At 59.0% G+C, this 19260-nt stretch overlaps 1 protein-coding gene across 1 annotated transcript in view; it reads right to left on the reverse strand.

Annotated features, from left to right (window-relative positions):
- KCNIP3 (potassium voltage-gated channel interacting protein 3) overlaps window positions 1–16073 on the reverse strand; it is a 90387-nt gene extending 74314 nt beyond the window's left edge. Inside the window, exons 1-3 of the mRNA XM_031655489.1 lie at window positions 15933–16073; window positions 7173–7241; window positions 2885–3050 (exon numbers count right to left, since the gene is read on the reverse strand). Coding sequence (XP_031511349.1) covers window positions 2885–3050; window positions 7173–7241; window positions 15933–15947 — 250 coding nt within the window. The 5' untranslated portion in view covers window positions 15948–16073. The remainder of the gene's footprint in view (window positions 1–2884; window positions 3051–7172; window positions 7242–15932) is intronic.
- Between the last annotated feature and the right edge of the window lie 3187 nt (window positions 16074–19260).

The raw sequence follows: 19260 nt of genomic DNA on the forward strand, positions 1-19260 counted from the left end.
TTGGCACATCAGGGAGATGAGCTTCACACTGCTCCCTTGCACAATCAAACAGGCTCTTGGACGTGTCACTCACATCTGCTCCCAGTCCCTGCACAAGGTCCGGTAAACGTGTCCACGCACGGGAGCGAACCCATCACTGATGCCCTGGCCCTGTCACCTGCGTGTCTTTGACAAGTTGTTCGGCAAACGTGTCCTGACAGCTGGGTGTGGAAAGGCCCTGCCCTCTAGGAAGCTGCCCTGAGGTAAGGTGGGGCATGCAGGGATGGTCCCCCCAGCCCTGACTTGAACACGCCAAGCCAGCCCCTGTCTCGCCTTCCTCCCCGTCCACCCCACTCAGAACAGCTGCTGCTGTCATGGGTGTGCAGAAAGCTTTGGCAAAGGGTGCACACCAGCCCCAGACCGTCCCGAGCCACCTCTGCCTGCCAGAGACAGAGACGGGAGGATGAGGCAGAGCATCTGCAGGACCTGAGGGATGGAGGGAGGGTTCCACTGCAGCACCCCTTAAATACTCGTTGCCACCAAGAAAACCCCGGAAGACTGAAGTGGAGGAAATCTGAGTCTCGCACGACATGAAGCCGTGCCCGTCAGAGTGTACCTGAGCCTCCAGCACATGCAATGGCCACCGTGCTCTCGTCCCCACCCTAAGGAAGAACAGACGCATTTTCATTCTGATGCGGAACAGACAGTGCCCTGAAGGTGGTCCTTCCCGGTCGAGCTATGTGCATGTGCTTCTAGTCAACTCATCAAGTTTCTGCCACCTGCAAAACCTACCAGCCCCATCACCGAGAAGTTGGGGTGCACGTGGACCTCACCCATGCCTTCACAGGTGCCAGCGCTTCCATGGAAAGGGGTTGGGAACAAGTGTCAGCCAAGGTGACAGCATCATAGATGGGTAGGGGCTCTGTGGGGAAGCAGACATGGTGGTGGCAAGAGGGAGAGGGCTGGAATTGTGCTGGGAGCACCATGGAGTGGTGTTTGTGGGTAAAGGACGGGGATCTGGTGCGTAGCGGCCAGTCCCTTTGTGCACAGGCGTGGACCCCTGGCTGTGGCTGTCAGCCACGGTGCCTGCTGTTTGCCCAGACCCCTCAGGTGATCACCTCTATGCATGACCCCCATCAAGCCTGGGAGGCTGAGACCCCTATTGTGCCCATCCCCTGGTCAGGGGACCAAGGTTTCCTGGAAATCACACAGCTAGAGAGGGTCCAAGACAGCAAACCAGATGCAGCTGTCAAAGGCAAGTCTGCACCTTTTCCTTAAAGTCAGAGGCAGACTCTCATACGCACCATGCTCACCTGTGTGATCCCGTGAGAGTGTAGTAGTGTGTATCACCATGAAATTAATAAAACCAATGCGTATGTGCACCACATATGGTGGCAATGTATAGTGCGTGTGTGTACCTGCATGAGTTAATGCGTGATGCGTGTGCGTCTGCATGAGTGTGCGTGGTGCGTGTGTGCCTGCATGTGGTGTGCGTGTCACGTGTGTGCCTGCATGAAATTAATGCTGTGGCGTGTATTGTGCCTGCATAGTGTGCATAGCGTGTGCCTACATGAAGTGTACATGGTGTGTGTGCCACCTGCATGAAATTAATAGCGTGTGTGTGTCTGCATGAGTATTAAGTGGTGTGTGTGCCTGCATGAGTGTGCGTGTGTGTGTCTGCATGAGGGGTAATGCGTGAATGGCGTGTGTGCCACATGTGGTGTCGCGTGGTGCATGTGCCTGCATGAGTGTGCGTGGAGTGTGTGTGCCTGCATGTGGTGAGCGTGGTGCGTGTGTGTGCCTGCATGAGTGTGCGTGGTGTGTGTGCCTGCATGAGTGTGCATGTGTGTCACATGAGTGTTATTGTGAGATGGCGTGTGTGCCTGCATGTGGTGTGCGTGGTGCGTGTGTGTGTCTGCATGAGTGTGCGTGGTGTGTGTGCCTGCATGAGTGTGCATGTGTGTGTCTGCATGAGTGTGCGTGAATGCGTGTGTGCCTGCATGAGTGTGCGTGGCGTGTGTGTGCCTGCATGAGTGTGCGTGGTGTGTGTGCCTGCATGAGTGTGTGTGGTGCGTGTGCCTGCATGAGTGTGCATGGCGTGTGTGTGCCTGCATGAGTGTGCGTGGTGCGTGTGTGTGCCTGCATGTGGTGTGTGTGTATGTGAGTATGCAAGTGTGTATGGTATGCCTACCTATGTGTGCGTGGTGAGTGTGCAAGCTCATGTGTGGTAGAGGCACCAGCGTGTGTGCACAGGTGTGAGTGGGAGGTGTCTGCGTGTGTGTGTGAGATCGTGGCCCTGTCACACCCGGCAAGCACCAAATATCACCCACAGTGAGCCCAGGGCAGTGGTTCCTGCCAGTTCTCTCGTTAACACACCAGAACGCAGGCCAAGACGAAGAGCCAGCACCAATCCTTGGAGTGCACTGGACAGGACCAAGGAGGGGCTGAGGGCGGGGCCTCCTGATCACCAGGCACTGCACACATTATTTCCCTTCTTCAAATGTGCCCTGTGGACAGGTTCCAGCCTGCCTTCTCACGGAGGGCTTAGAAAGGATGAAGGAGGTGCCCCGGCTTACTCAGGGCGGGAGCAGTGGGCAGGGTGGAGCCTGGTGTGTCGGACTCTGCAGCCTGGCTCTGTCTTCCTAGCCAACTGGAAAACCCCAGTGTGGTCGCAGCTCTCTGCACCCATGCTCTGTGGGTCCCACCGGGAGCTCAGTGGCCTGTGTGAAGCAGGCACTCAGTGAATGGGGAAGGGTGTGAGTGAATGAAAACACACCTTCGATAGAGACAGGGGTGATGTGGCCCAGGCTGGGGTCCCAGGCTGGCCTCTGAGCCCTCAGAAAGGACAGTGCTCAGAACAGATCTCCCCACTCCCACCCTTGACCACAGCCCATCCTGGCCCTACCTGAACCCTGTGGGGCTGTGCTGGACAGGATCCACTTGACCAGGCAGCATCGCATCAAAGCCTGGCGGCTGAGCCTTGGCCTCTGCCACTTGACACCCTCCTTCTTGCTAAGTGGCGTGTGCCCGAGGTCCCCCAGGAGGCTGCCGTCCGATGCCTTTGTCACCTCCTGCAGTAGGAACAGGCAGAGCAGCCCTGAGCCCCAGCTCAGAAGGAGGACCCCTGGAGGGTCCCCAGCTGCCCTGATATCCTAGGTGAGGCTTGAACACCACCAAGGGTTCTCCTTCCAGGGCTGCACGCCTAGTGCGGGCAGGTTCCTCTCACTCTACAACCTGGCTGTGGTGTAAGACGGGACCCCTGGAAGCGGGGAGGACAAGGGTGCAGGGAGGGGTTGTCAGCAGCGATCCCAGACTTGCTCATTGGGTTCCCCCTTGGCACAGGCCAGGTTGCCAGAGCTGGGCGGCCTTTAGAAATCATGGTCCCAATCCCTCACCTGCCTGAAGACCAGAGAGGCAAGTGGATCTGTACAGGGTCACACAGCCAGGTCCAGCTCCCTCACTCCCCAAGCAGGGCCACTGCTCTGCCTGAGTTTTCGTGTTGAGGCAAGCTGAGAGTGAATGAAAGGCTGGGTGGTGACCCCAGGAGGGCTGCGCTGATGGAGCCCACCACTGAGGCTGGCAGGGATCTGAAGAAACGGCTCCAGCTATGGACGGGAGAGTGTTGGGAGGAGCGAGCCGTGGGTGGTCATTAAGAGGCTGTGGACCAGCCGGTGCGGTGGTTCATGCCTGTAATCCTAGCACTTTAGGAGGCCGAGGTGGGTGGATCACCTGAGATCAGGAGCTCCAGACCAGCCTAGCCAGCATGATGAAACACTGTCTCTACTAAAAATACAAGAATTAGCCAGATGTGGTGGCGTGCACCTGTAATCCCAGCTACTCAGGAGGCTGAGGCAGAGAATTGTTTGAACCCGGGAGATGGAAGTTGCAGTGAGCTGAGCTTGTGCCACTGCATTCCTGCCTGGCCAACAGAGCCAGACTCTGTCTCAAAAAAAAAAAAAAAAAGGCAGTGGGCCATGAGCCTGAGTCAGTGTGGATAGGAAAAGAACGGCCTGGGGTCATGGTGGAGGCCCCAGGGCGGCAAGATTTACTTTCCTACCACGTATTTCAGGCCCCCCAGTCCTGACATCTGAACTGCCCACCATGCTCAGCTCCCATGCCGGCGGCTGGCCCGTGAGGACCGGAGGAAGGAGGTGCATGGCAGGCTGGCTGCCACTGGCCACACCTCTGTGCACCTGCTGGGTCTAGTTTGCTGCCTTTGGCTGTCCCCTCCTGCTCGGGGTGGCAGGGGGACAGAAGTGGCCTGGCCAATTGGACCACAGCCCACCAACGGCCCTCATGCCCATTCTGTCCGTGACGCACTGCCTGAGCTCCAGCTGTGGCACTGGCGCCACCCCACATGCACATGAGCTCTGAGCGGTTGGACTCATTGGCCAGTGAAGAGGGTCACTCGGGGGTGGGTTGGCCGTGCCCTTCCCAGATCACAGGGTCTCGTGTGTGCTACTTTTGCACAGTCCTGAAAAGTATTTGGTTGTTCAAAGTAAATAACAGATGGGCGGGGTTGTCAAGCAGCTTAGAGAGACGCAGTCCCGCAAGACAGCCCTGTGCTAGCTGGACTCTCAGGTGCGAGGGCCAGAGACTGACTCCGGCTGGTATGAACTGGGAGAATTGGCAGCAGGGAGCCCGGGCCAGTCACAGCCTGCAGGGAAGCACAGAGAGCCAGTCCCGGAAAGCAGGCGAGATCAGAGAGCAGCGCTGGACACCGGCCCTGGCCGTGCCCGTCCACACAGAGCCCAGGGGCTCTGCTGCTGCTGCAAAGTCTGGCCCCTCTCCTGAGGCACGGGCCTGGGACCCCCACGGGTCTCCGCACACTGCAGGCTCCAGTTGAGGGAGGATTCTCCGGGTACTTCACTGGCTCATGGTCCCCTGAGGCCCATCCACTTTTGGGATGGGCAGCCGGCCCACTATTCAGTTTAGTGAAGTGGTCCCCTAGGCCGGGAGATGTCCAGTTCCCTTATCCTGGCTTTTGGGCCTTCCTCAGCTAGGTCCCAACTACCAGTCCTCCAGCTCACAGTCACCATCCACCCTTCCTCCGACACACCCTTGGCAACAACCCCTGTACGTCCCTCCCCTTCTCCAAGGCTCACCAAGCAACGAGGGGGCTCAGTGGTGCCCAGAGCTGCAGCAAGAAGAGGCACTGGCCATGCTGATGGAGCAGAAAGAGGGGGAGAGCTGGGAGTGGACGGGTGCCTGGGGTGCTGAGGGAAGCTCCCTACATGCACATGCTATGCACGCACAGGTATACACATGCTCATATGCACGTGTGTGCACACACATGCACACATACATATGCACACACGTACACATGCTCGTATGCACACACGCACACACAAGCACACATGCATATCACACACACGTACACATGCTCGTATGCGCACGTGCACACACATACATATACACACACACGTCCTGTCAGGCTGGGTCAGAGACGCAGCTTCTCCATTATTCAGGATCTTACTCAGGAGTCTTTATTTGGGTTAAGGAGGGGAGTAGGGGAGAGAGCAGCAGCGGGCGCTTTATTACATCACAAATTCTTTGCCGCAGGCTCTGCACGGCGGCTGAGCAGAGGACATCAGAAGAAACTGAGGCAGCCGGGGAGCCCCTGGCAGGAGCTCTTCACTGAGACCCCCAGCCCTGTCTGCCGCCCATCTCAGAACAGCACTGGCTTGGTGGGCAAGGCTGCTTCTTGGGGCCCAGGGTTAGTCACAGGGATTCTGTCTTGAAGCCCCAGGCCAGGCCCTGCGGGAGAACCCATGGGTGTCCTGGGTTCTAGCTCACAGGGCTCTGTCCTCCCAGGAAGTCTGGCTGAGCCCAAAGGGCAGGCCAAGCACCTCCCAAGTGGATGTCGACGCTGAGCTGAAAGGAATCTTGTCACTACAACCCCCTATGGTTGGTAACACGATCCCCATTTTGCAGATGAGGAAACGAATTCCCTGAGTTTGGGACGTGCCGTGCCCACGCTATACGTATCGTCTTCTGATTCCAGTGTTCACAGGGGCTTGACCACGGGCTTTGCTGCTGACACTGTTTCTCGGCCTGGGTCCCTGGGGCGCTCTCTGGAGCTGGATGTGTTCTGAAGCCCCTTCGGCACATCAGCAGCCTTCCAAGAGTACCGTTGGGGAGTGCTGTGACGCCCTCCTGGGTGAGGGGGCCCCCGTGGAGAGAGTCTGGGTGGAGTAGTGGGCGGGGGTTCCAGGCCAGGCTCCTCCATCTGGCTGAGGGGCCAGAATCCCACCTGGGAACCCCATAAGGCAGGCCCGTGATGGCCACCTCCCTGTGTGAGGCGGGCCCATGATGGCCATCCCCCGTGTGAGGCGGGCCCGGGACGGCCACCCCCGTGTGAGGCTGGCGGTGGGTTCTGAGGAGAAGGGGGCAGGGAGGGCAGGGAGACCCCAGCAGCGGAGCTTGGGAAGCGCTGGGGCCCATCAGGCTGTCGGGGAGGCTGGAGGAGGGAGAGTGACCGGGTCATCCTCATGAATATTTGACACTTGTCTGCCTGGAAGAGGGTCTGACTGAGCTGTCAGGGAATGTTAAATAGCAGCACAGGCACCCTCTGGCTGGCTTGGGAGGCTCACAGCACGGAAGGAGGGTGTCCTCAGAGGCGGCCCCATGGCCCCTCACCCCACAGTGCCTTGGTGCTGGGAGAGAAGCTGGGGCAGTGATGAGATGGAACATGAATTAGATGCCTCAACCCTGCTGGCAGCCCCAGAGCCTCCCTGCCAGGCCCTGACAGCCCCACCGTGCCCCTACAAGTCTGCTCCCGCACCACCGCCTTGGCACCTGCTGCTCCCAGCATTGGACGCTTCTGCCCTGGGCGTTCAAGGCCTCACTCAGGGAGAGCCCCTGCCTGACTACCTAGGCCACCCTCCCGCGTGTGCCTCCATCTCAGCCCTTCTTCACAGCACCCAGCCCTGGTGAACTGTGAACCAATCCTACTATTGTGTTTTCTGGTGCATTTTCTGTCTCTCCCCTTTAGCGCGTCAGCTCTGCGAGAGTGACACCTGATGCTCACGTGACCTGCTTTTCCTCGTGACACAGCCTGGCACCCAAGAGATCCTCACTCCCAAAACTCAGCAGTCAAAGAGCAGACGTCAGGTTAGAAAGTGCGAAAGACATGCACAGACGTTTCACCAGAGAGGACGTGCCGATGGCAAAGGCGGCGGAGGAGATGTTACCGTCATCAGCCATTCTGGCAACGCAGAGGAGGACCGCCGTGAGACACCACCATGCGCCTGTCCGAACAGCTAGAACCAAAGATAATGACAACTGAACGCTGGTGAGGATGTGGAGAAACGGAATCTCCCCTGCATTGCTGGTGGAAAGGGAAAACGCCTTAGCCACTCTGGAAAACAGTTTGGCAGCTTCCTATAAAAACCAGACATGCGCTACCACAGAGCACAGCCACAGTACTCTCGGGCGTTTCTCCTAGAGAAATGAAAAGTTATGTTCCAGTGAAAACCTGTACACAAATGCTCATGGCAGCTTAACTTGGCATGGCCCCAAACTGGAGGCATCCCAATGCCCTTCGATGGGCGAATGATTACAAAACTGCAGTGCGTCCGTACCACGGAATCCTGAACAAGTCAAACAAACAAACCGTTGGCGCACACCACACCTGCGTGAGCCTCCGGAGAATGACGCTGAATGAAAAAGCCAACCCAAAAGGTCACATTCTGTGTGATTCTATTTATATAACATTGTAAAACGACCAAGTGTCAGAAATGGAGAACAGAGGAGAGGGCCAGGGGTTAAGGATGGGGGGAGGTGGCAGGAGGGGAGGGGTGTGGCTCTCACAGGGCGGCAGGAGGGACCTTGTGGGGACGGAGCTGTTTTGCATCTTGGTGGTGCTGTTGGGTGCCTGAACCTACAGAAGTGATGAAATTGTGGCGAAAATGCACACGGGAATGAGCGCGTGTGAACTGGGAAATCGGATAGGGCTGGTGGTTTGCATCATTGCGGACACTCCGGTTGTGCTATTGTGTTGTAGTTTTGCAATGTGCTGTCTTTGGGGAAACCGGGTAAAGGGTACATGGGCCCTCTGTGTGAGCTCCTACAACTGCACATGAATCTACAATGAGCTCAGTAAAGATTTCCATCAAAAAACACTCTCACGCACCCAAAAAGAGGGCGTTAAAAACACAAGCATGCACGAGGCCCTGAATAAATATTCACGAATGATCAAAAGTCCCCTGTGCTCTTCCTAATTCACCCGGGACTCTCCCCTCCCACTCCTGCTCGGTGCCGGCCTCATTTTAATGGGCGACAGAACTGTCATCGTCCACCAGCTTCAGGGGATGGCCAGGGTTGAGTGGCAGAGACCAGTGAAGCCAGAAGATCCGGGCGCTGGGTTCAGGCAGAGCCCCTGGTGGCACACTTGGCAGTGTGGGCACTCAGGGCTGTGTCCCAGAAACAGCCCTAGGCTGGCGCTGGGGACCTGCAGCCTTCTCCAAGGTCACAAGGTTCCCTCAAGGGTAGAGGCTGCTGGGGGGCCAGGCAGGCCATTCTCTGCCAGTCACCTGGGGGCCGAGATTTGTGGCTCCTGTCCAGCCAGGCAGGCCAGGACCAGGCCTCAACTTCCTTCTAAGTCCTCCTGGCCTGTGCAGAGCCAGGGAGGGATGGAAAAGGGATGGCGTGGGTGATGCCCCTGCTGCGTGCTGGTGCTGAGTTAGTTGTTTGGAGGGGTTATCTTATTTAATGGTCACACCAACTTTTTGAGGTTCCTTAGAACCTCAAAATTACCCAACGCATCCAACCGAGCCCCAAATCCTGCAGTGGGTTCTAGCTCACCCCCTCTCACACAGCTTGCCAGGGTCCCTGGGGTACGTGTTCTCCTGTTATTCAACAGGGGTAAACCCAACCTGTTCCAAGTCAGCTGCGTCCTGGGGGCTTTGGCCTGAGGTCTCCGGCCCTGGGGAGCTGCACCTACAAGGTGCAGGAGATGACTTAGACTCCGGGCCATCGCACTCTCCAGCTCCCCCCTGCCATCCCTTTTACAAAGGGAGGGCACGGCCTCAGCTCAGAGCCTCAACAGGCCACAGACCGTGGGTGGGAGTTTGTCGCTGCCGCCTTATTTCACGGCAACGTGGTGGTTGCCTTCCACTCCTACTCCCGGCTTCCCACTCACAGTACTGATTTAAAGACTCCCTTTTAAATGGATTCACTAAAATTCAACGCACGAGTTAATTTAAAGAAAAATGGTAAGAAACAATAGCACAGGTCACAACAGATACAGCAAAACAGTAAAGGCAGGAAGCGTGTGTTTCTCTCTGTGGCTGAGGCTGAGGGCCTGCTCGACTCAGCCAGGCGACCCCCCAGGTCTGAGTGACGGCGGCCTCTCGCCACACAGGCTGCTGAGACTGACACGTGGCTGGTCCACACTGAGACGTGCCCTCCATGTAAACACACACCGGGCTCCAAATGTTTACTTACTAGACTATCAAATAGCGCATTAAAAATGCTTTCTATCGATGGCAGGTTGAAGTGATAATCATTGACACTGGGTTTAATAAAACATATGGTTAAAATAATTTAACTTTTTCTTCTTTCTTTACTGTGCCTACAGGCACATTTGAAGTGACATCTGTGGCTTGCATCACGTCTCTGTTGGACAGCACCGGTCTGGATGGTTCTCAGACCTGCCAGCCAGCTGGCTTGGGGCAGCATCCTCCTGGCAGGGCACAGCTGTGGCAGCTGTTCTCTGCCACCCAAGTGCAGCTGGAGTCGGAGCTGCCTCAGAAGGGTGGCCTGGTGGAATGTGCAGGTCAGGTTGGGGGGTGGATGAGGCAGGGGCCACCTGGGGGAGGCGATGGGTGCCCAGGCCCAGGAGAGTGGGGGAAGGCTGAGCCAGGCGGAGGTCATGGCTGGGTTCTGGGGATATTATGCAGGCAGGACCTACTCTAGATGTGGGCAGTGAGGGAGGGGCGGTGGCTCCCCAGTGCCTGAGAAAAGTGTCACTGTGGGGGACGTAGGAGGCAGGGCTGCCCCCCATGCCTTCCTCTCCCCCAGAACACGGTCCAGTCTCTGCTGCAAACACCACACCATCACCCCAGAGTCTCCACACCACAGACAGAGGCTGTGCACTTGGAACAAACCTCCAGGACCTGGACCGGACCTTCTGCCTCGTGGCTCCCTACGCTGTAGGTCCCCTGAGAGGCCAGGTGGCCCATGGGGCAGCATCCCACTCCCTGCCCGATGCCCAGCATGGCACAGCTTTGTCCTGTGGAGGCCCATCGGACTGAGAAAATGCAGTCAGACTGTCAGGGGCGTGCCAAGGTGAAACCCTTGAGCTGCCAGTTCAGTCTCCGTGGTTCTTATCAACTGTGCTCCGGAGAAACTCCCAGAGAGCCATCCAGAGCAGACGTGGCAGAGGTGAGCGGGGGCACATGGCGGCCTGTGAGAAGTGGGGGTGCACGGCCAGAGGCCAGGCAGGGTCCTGGGAAACCTGCGCTAAAGTGTCCAGGCTCCGTTCCCCAGAGGTGGCGTTCTAGGAGCACATACATCGCTGACTCCTCCCAGATGTCTGCAGACTTAACGGATGCAAAACAGAAGTGAGTGGCTTTGCATGTGCCACCAGGGTGTGGACTCAGAGGGCACAGCTGGGGGGGGCAGGGTAGGAGATCGAAGGCAGGTGGATGTGATGTCCAGCAGCAAGGACAGTGGGAGGGATCTGTGGCCAACCAGTTATGTGAATCCCACACTCTTGCTTCCCAGCTTGGTGACCCTGATAGAGAATCTGAAAGCTCCGAGCCTCAGTTTCCTCATCTGCAAAATGGGGGTGACAATATGCCCTCACAGGGTTAAGGGGAAGGCGAGGTGACAAAGCCCCCAGCGGGGGAGGGTCAGTATTCCTCGACCTTCCGATCCCAGGGAGGGTCTGGCTGTCCGAGCCCGCAGCCTGGCATGCCTGGCAGGGAAGCTCAACCTGCCAGTCTCAGCTGCCGCACACCAGAATCACGCGAGGAGGCTCCCACGATCCGCCTGCCCAGGGGCTGGATTGTCTGAGGCAGAGAGGCCTGGGCTACTCCGTTCTTATAAAGCTCCTCGGAAGATCTGAAAATGCCGCTTGGAGAATTTGTTTAGAGTGTCTGTCCCTCCAAATAGAAAATTCTTGGCCTTGCCTGGAAGACGAAGGGGGTCTCTCTGTTCTCACCCCCTTCCTCTCTGGGAGGGCTTCCCCGAGGCCGGGGCCAGCAGGGGACATCCAGGCTGCTCAGACGTGGGGCTTCCCACCCCCACCCTGTCCACAGCTGCTGCAGTGTGGACTGGCCCACCCGGCACTGCTTGCTTCGCTGGCTCTATTTCCATCCCTCGGGACAGATGGCAGGAAGCAGTGGTGGGCGTTGTGTCGTGCAGGCCCCGGGGTATGGAATCGGGAAGCTTTGGAGAGCCTGGATTCTCCACCCACCGCTGGGCACAGACAGACATGGGCCAGGCGGCTTGCCTTGTCGGGGGAGCCACGGTCGTCATGAGTCCGTGACGATGCAGACACGCACATGTGCACACACACGCACACACAGCACTGCGCCCCAGCCAGCCCTCTCACAGCACCAGAGTGGGAGAGCCGGGCTGTCCCCCCGGCTCTGATGGCTGCCACCTTGGCAAGGACAAGCTCCCCGTGCTGCCCGGCAGTGAGGAGGCCACGTTCACCCAGGGGAGAGCTTGAGTTGCCCGTGGCCACGTTGCCTCTTGGTGGCCTTCCCAGGCTCTCCCCAACAGCCAGAAGGGATGGCATAGGTATTCCCTCCACATATGGAGGCCTCGCTCTGTGCCAGGGGCCAGGCCAAGCCGCTTGGTAAAGGATCACATTTATCTGGGGGTTCTGTGATATTCATACGTCCCCCAGGAAAATGAGGATACAGTGGCACAGAGGAGCTCAGTAACCTGTCAGAGGACACACAGCCGGTGCGTGACGGAGCCAGGGCTGAGCCAGGTCTGCCGGTGCAGAGTCAGGGCTCACAACCAACAAGGCACAGCCATGACACCTCCTGGCCGTGCCGGTCTCCTGGCCGGAGTCCTTCAGTCCCGCACGGTGAGGATCTGGGCTCTGTGCAAGACCCATGGACATTTGTGTGCACATGCGGGACACTGTTGGCAGTGGCCCCGACTTGAGCGAGCCAGGCCCGTGCCCTCCCACCCTGCACTGCTCATCACAGGGCCTGGCAGACGCTGTGAGCACCTCTCAGACCCAGATGGGAAGACTGAGGCCCAGAGAGGGGAGGACCCTGCCCTGAGTCAGTGGGGCAGAGGTGGGGCTGTCCAGAGTGCCCACCTTGAGAGAGGATCCCACGACAGAGCTGGGCACAGGGGCATGTGGCACCGGCAGGAGGGGACTGGGATGCAGGAGACTTGCCCCTTGCCTACCCCGGCACCTGCCCACTGTCCACGTGCTGAAGGTTGGGGAGGGCCAGGGGCGTTGGGCAGGCTGGGAGGTGAGGTCAGAAAAGACCACCAGCTGCTTTTCCTGGCTGAGCCTGGCCCAGGCCCAGCCAGACTGATGGAGAGGGCATGCTGGGCAGAGAGGTGAGGTAGCAGATCGGAGGGGGAAGCTGGGCCCACTCTAGTGTGGGACGTGCCACCCCCAGCTGCCCTCCCGTCTCAGCTGCTCCTTCTCCAACTCTGCGGGTCCCCTTGCTTCTCTCCCTGCCACAGGGCTGCTCTGTGGCCTTCTAGGGCATCAGCTGATCACAGGTGACAGATGCACCTGCTCAAGGACAACACCAGTCAGCTGGGGCCGGGAGCCCTGGGCAGGGAGCAGCACGGGGGGCTCGCCCCACTCTGTGCCCTCCCCCAACTCTCAGGCTCCTGCCTGCCCCAGGTCTGGGCACTAGGTCGGGAAGACGTGCTCACTTCTCTCCCCTCTTCTGTTTCACCCTGGGAACTGACAGTGCCTTCTTCCCCGCAGAAGCCACGCTGGCTGCTCCTGGAAGTCACTGGGACGCCCAGGGCTGGCCACACTGGCTGCTCCCGGAAGTCGCTGGGACGCCCAGGGCTGGGCATGCTGGCTGCTCCTGGAAGTCGCTGGGACGCCCAGGGCTGGGCACGCTGGCTGCTCCTGGAAGTCGCTGGGATGCCCAGGGCTGGGCTGGGGAGGGCTGGTGGGCTCTGAGCCCCCTCTGCTAAGTCAGCAAAGCCGTTCTCTGCCTCCCGCAGAAGGTCTTGATAAGACGAGGCAGCCTGAATTTAGAATGCCGGGGCCCTGTCCTTCCTAGCTTTGGATCCACAGCCCAGAAATGGGAGGCAACCAGCTCCAGGTCATGTGGCTCCTGCAGGGGATGTGTCCAGGTGGAGTCTGGCTTGTGTCACTCACTAGAGGGCTCAGAGGGCACAACAGACCACCGGCCCAGGGAGTCAGGCGCATGGCTGGGATGGGCCCCTCCTCTGGCATCCGGTTAAAAGCATGCCCTTCTCCTCCTGCGTCTTCTTCCACAACGCCCAAGCCCTAGGGACCTGCTGCGCTCTGGAGTAAGACAGAGCAGGATTCAAATCTCAGCCACAGCTCTTTGTAGCCCGCAGTCTGGGGCAGGCCTCTGTTTCCCCATCTGTGAAGTGGGGATGAGACCAACAGCTGCCTTGTGGGCTGCACGAGAGTCCAGGGAGATAATGCGGGAGACAATGGCCCGGATGGGCGCTGGCACCCTAAGGCTCCTGGCCCTCAGCCCTGCCCTTCTCCTGGGCTCTCCTGGAGAGCTGAGGCGAGCCCCTTTCTTCCGAGCGCAGCCTGGGGTCTTTTGAAATGTGGGAGCAAATTAGGGCCCATCTGGCACAGCGCCCTGCAACAAGGCTAGAAGCCAGGCAAAAGGGGTTCCTGGTGCACGTGCTGGCTGTGAAGACACCACAGCCCCAACACTGCGACCGCGCCCCTGCCGCAGAGCCTGCGGGTCCTTCAATCCTTTCTCCTAAGAGCTCGTGGGATCAAGCTCATGGAGTCGTGGAGCTGTTCCCTTTCTCTGAGCCTCGGCGTCTAGAATGGGAGTGGCAGTGCCCCCCGCCTCCCTCCAGGTGAGAATTCGTGAACGGCTGGGGAGTGTGGGGAGAAGGCTGGGGAGCCGGGCAGTCATGGGGCGTCACTGGGGGGCAGCCACTGACCATGACCCTGAGGAGTCAGAACGCCTCCCAGCCTGAGCTCTGATTACAGTCCCTGCTGCCACAAGAGACGAAGATTATTTTTCACCATCTCCCATTGATCTTCATGAGAGACCTAGTGGTGGCTTCTCCTAGGACGACTGTCTCTGCTGGGCCCAGCACCAGAAGCTGTGGGTCTCACTCCCCTCCCTGGCCAGGCCAGTCACAGGAAAGCCACCAGCAGACACAAGGACAGCGAGATTCACTGGGGCCCAGGAGCCAGTTGTGGGAGGGTGGAGGGCAGTGTAGGGCCACAATGGCCAAGGGAAGAACCAGAGGTAAGTGCAGGACTCAGGCCACCCCCTCTGCCAGTCTGGCAGGGGCAGGAGTGGCCAAGCTCCCAGAGTGACCTTTGGCAGTTAAGACCAGCAGAGGAAAGGCAAGGGAGGGGAGGACTGTCCTCTGCTGGTGGTCAGAGCTGGCTGTGTGCACATCTGTATGCAGCCTGGCTCTGGAAATTCCCATCTCTGAGGTCATGCAGGGTCACGCAATGCATCTCTGCCCGTGGGCACAGTTGCACTGTGTACCCCCGTGCCGGGGTGACAGGAGAGAAGGCACACTTTCCATGTGCAGTGTTGCCATGCTTAAAGGGCTTCATGCCACCACCTCAGTGGATCCTCTTGGCACCCTGGAAGATGCAGCAGACAGATCTAGGGCGGCCTGCAGTTTGGGGGCAGTGTGGTCCAAGCCACCCACCCATGCTTGGATGCTTGTCCTCACAGGTGAAAGAGGCAGGAAGCCATCTCTTCAGGCCAGAGACACTGAGGTGCCAACCCCATATCCCTTCTTTCCTACACTCAAGACCCTGATTCTCTCTGGGTCCTTCTGCCCTTTCTTTCTTTCTTTCTCCTTCCTGCCCATATGTCAGTATCAGCCCACGTGTGCTGGCTGGAGCTCTAGCAGCCACGTTGCACCTTAAGGTAACCTCAGCAGTGATGCAGAGCAGGCCTGAGACGCTGCTGACCAGGCGGCCTCCAAGCCAGCCCTCCACGGCCCCTCTGGACTTCTGCATGAGAGAGAGACCCCGCTAACCTTGTTCCAGCCACTGTTACTTGGGGCGTTCCATTATGAGCAGCCAGACCTGGTCCTGAATGATCCTGAATGTGTGGGCAGCTCACAGGGCAGCAGGCCAGACCTTCCGAGAGTCACCTAGAGGCTGGAAGGCAGCTTATTTCTCCTTCCCTCGTTCCTTCTTTAATTCTTCACCCTGCCCTGCTCCCCACCAGTCCCTGCTTGACTGTTTCCCGAACTCTGTGCCAGGCATTTTCCTCGTGTTCTCTCTCTGACCTCCCCACAGCCCCACTGAGAGGGAATGGGTGGGGGGTGTCCTTGTCAGGGGCTCCGAGCCCTTTGAAACGAAGTGAGCGCTCATTCATTACTCAATTGCTTGATTAGAAGATGCGTCCACTGACCAACTTCCAAGCTGAAGTGACTCCCTCCCAGGCTCACCCCTCCCCCAACCCTGAAGGCTGTGGGGCCCGGGCTCAGTGTCAGCCACGCTGGCACCTGGCCCAGGGGCCTAACTGAGCAGGACGAGTCGTGGGCTGACCCCAAGCTCCTCCTCTGTCCAGCTTCTCTTTCGCAAACACTTAAAACCTCTCCCATCCCAAGGCAGCCCCAGGAGTTCAGCCTCCCAGCCAGGACACCCCAACGCCAGCCACGACACCCTAAAGCTCACTTTCCCCAAAGGAAAGCGGAACAAGAGGGGACAGGGGTCAAAGAAAAATGCTTCCTGGTCCAGGGCAACCCCCAGAACCCCCCATTCCTCCCCACAACCCCCCTCTAGAGCAAGACTCCATTCTCCCAGCGCCTACCTTAGCCGGCTGCATCCTGGGTGCTGAAGGGAACTGTTGCCAGTCTCCCCACTTCACAGCCGAGGCAGACAGGACTGCCCAGGCCGGCTGGCAGCTGCCTCATGTTTGCTTGGACCCAGACGTAATTGTCAACGGCGGCTTCTCGCCCTCCCCCTGCCCACCCCTTCCTCCCTGCCGGCTTTTATCGCTCCACCCCTCTGCCTCCCCCCCCCCCCCCTCCCTCCCTCTCTCTCTCTCTCTTTCTCTCTCTCTCTCTCTCTCTCTTTCTCTCTCTCTCTCTCTCCATGGCCTCTAATCCGGCCTCTCAGAGCCTGTCGAGAGCCTCTGTCTGGCTCTCCTGGCCTCTCCCCTACCCTGTCACCAGCATCTCTCTGGGTCTCCTCTGCCATCTGCCTCTTTCTCTGCTCCTCGCCTTTCCTGGTCACCAAGGAAGAATGGGGGTAGGGGGTGTGGGGAACTGGGGCTGGGGAGAGGGGTGCTCAGGGCAGGAGTTTCTGCCCCAAGAAGTTGGGGGAGCAGCAGCTGAACCCAGAGTGCCCAGGAGGGACCGTGGAAGTGGAAAAGGAACGGATCATTTCTGGAGGCATTTTCCAGAGCAAGTCAGGACACTCCCACTGCCCCCGTCCTGCCTGCCACTCTACAGACACAGGACGGTGTCACCCTTATGATGATCTCAGCCCAAGGGGCCCCAGGAGAGCAGGGAGCCACTGCTCCCAGCATCCGAAGCGTCCTCTCTCAGGGTCCTGGCCTGAGGTCCTGGCCTGAGGTGCTGGTCTGGGGCTCACAACCCAGAAACAGTGACAGCCACCAGGGTCACATCCTCAGGATGACACTCAGGGTCCTTCCACCTCTTTCATCTGTCCCTCATTGACTACCTCCCATTCACCCATCCTAGGGCCTCGAAGTGTGGGTGTCTCCCCAGTGCATGAGCTGCTCATGCTCTCCAGCTGTGCTGGGCCCCTCCCAGCTCCCAAGCCGGGACGCGTCCAGGGCAGCCGAGGACCTGATGGGATCTCCTGGGGTGTGAGGTGGGGGATGGGGGCGAGGGCTCCCAGGCATCTCTGAGAGAGGGGGCTCTGTCCCGTCCCTCGGCCGGGCAGCTCCTGGGCGTTTGGTTGGCCCCCAAGAAACCACTCAGGAGCCAGGTGCCCGAAATCTTTGCCAAGTTTCCCTTTTTGGAGCCCAGAGGAGCCAGCCTGTGCCAGCAGTTCCCATGGAGACGAAGCCCTGGGATGCCTCCCTCCTTCGCAGCCTGCACAATTGTGCTTGCATGCCCTTTTTCTTTTTTTTCTTTTTTTCTTTTTTTTTTGAGCCAACCAATTAGCTCCAACTTTCAGATCCTCAGGGGAAGAAAATAGCCCGGAGCTGTCAACCCACCGAGGCAAGGAGGAGGTTTCCAGTGGGCAGGCGGCAGCCCAGGTGTCTGGCCCTGTGCGACTTCAGGACAGGTTGGACTTCACACTGGGGAAGGGGCTCAGCAGAGCCTGGAGGACTCCCCAGCTCCCCCGCACCCCACCCACACTGCACCCTGGGAAGTGGGGGAGGGAGGGAGGCCCCTTCATGGCTGTCAGCTCAGGGCCAGCATCCTGGGAGCTCATCTGCTTTTTTTTTTGAGACAGGGTCTCACTCTGTCACCCAGGCTGGAGTGCAGTGGTGTGATCATGGCTCACTGCAGCCTTGACCTGCCAGGCTCAAGCACTCCTCCTATTTCAGTCTCCCAAGCAGCTGGGACTACAAGGCACATGCCACCATGCACGGCTGATTTTTATACTTTTTTGCAGAGATGGCGTCTCACTATGGTGCCCAGGCTGGTCTCAAAGTCTTGGGCTCAAATTATCCACCTGCCTCTGCCTCTCAAAGTGCTGGAGCTCCAGGCGTGAGCCACCGTGCCCAGCCCCATCCTCCCTTCAGCGCCTGGGACAGTCCTGCCCTTCTGACTCTGAGCAAGCCTCCGCAAGCAGGGACTCATCGAGCATCTTGAGTCCTCATAGTGGCCTTGGGAGAAAAGTGTCATTATCTCACTCTACAGATGATAACAGTGAGACCTGGAAAAGCTAAATTACTTGCCCAAGTCACAGGCTAGGGAGTGGTAAAGCCAGGGCCCAAAGCCTGTCACCTTCTTCCCGGAGTGAGCACCACGGGTGCTGAGATCCCGCTGGTGGCTCTGTGCCCACAGCTTACACAGCAGCTTGGAAAACTGGTGACCGCACTGCCATGATGGGCTGGTCTTCCCGATGGCCTGGCCGGAGGAGTCAGGAGCAGAAGAGCCCACTCATCACAGCAGCACCCCCGAGAGTCGCTCACCCCTGCTTGGCACCCTCACCGACATCCCACACTCAGATGCGCTGTCCTTGGCGTTCACAGGTACGACACCGCAGGCCTGGGACGACTGCCCTGCCCTGCTGGGCCCACCAGTTGCTCGGGCCTTGCGAACGTCCCACTGCAGCTAATACCCAGGTGGGCACCCCTCGTAAAATGCAGAGGTGGAGCGTGTGTGCCCCCTGCCACCACACCCCGCTTCCTCAGTGGCCTGTCCAGGGCCCCAGGCACTCCCAGCTGGGTCCCTCCCCTGGGCCTGTGGGGAACACAGGAATGAGAAGGGGAGGAGAAAGGGGTCTGGGACTCCCACGTAGGCTCAGAGGCGGCCCCGGTGTGGGCACACGGGCATCTGCAGGCTTCCCAGAGACAGCCTTGGCAATTCCCAGGGTTCTCTGTGGTGTGTCAGACCCACAGGAGGTTAAGGAGGCTCGAGAGGACCTCGTCTTGTCCGCTGGGAATGCTTCAGCCCTGTTTCCCGCTGTGGCTTCCTCACACAGGGGCTGTGGGGAGAAACCGAGGCTAGGGGAAGTTTGGAGGTGAGAAAGGAAGGGATGATTTCAAGCCCGGATGAAGGTCGCGTTTCCTCTCGTCACCGTGTTTCAGGAGGCCGTCGTGGGCTGTTTCAGCTGACCAGGGCCCTCACGCTTGTCCTCCCCAGGCGAGCGGCTCACGGCTCACGGCTCACGGCTCACGGCTCACGGCTCACGGCTCACGGCTCACGGCGCCCACAGACCTTGGGGGCTTCTGCACCTTCCTCCACTGTTGCTCGTGATCCCGCATTCCAGGCCCAAATTCAAGCCCCTCCTCCCCAGGCCCCCAAACCCAGCTGTGGAGCCCCCAGCCCAGGGCTCTTTACCTTAGGCCCTATTTTCTGTTGGGCCCTGGCTGAGGGGTACAAGGCGGCGGGGAGAGAGACAGAGAAGCTTGGCCGGCTGGGGGCATCTTGGTAGGAAAATACAAATGGTCCTCATCACCTCACATCTCACAACACAGGCTCAGCCCCCATCCA

The sequence above is a fragment of the Papio anubis genome, chromosome 14, assembly GCF_008728515.1.
Source record: "Papio anubis isolate 15944 chromosome 14, Panubis1.0, whole genome shotgun sequence".
NCBI classification, from domain to species: Eukaryota; Metazoa; Chordata; class Mammalia; order Primates; family Cercopithecidae; genus Papio; species Papio anubis.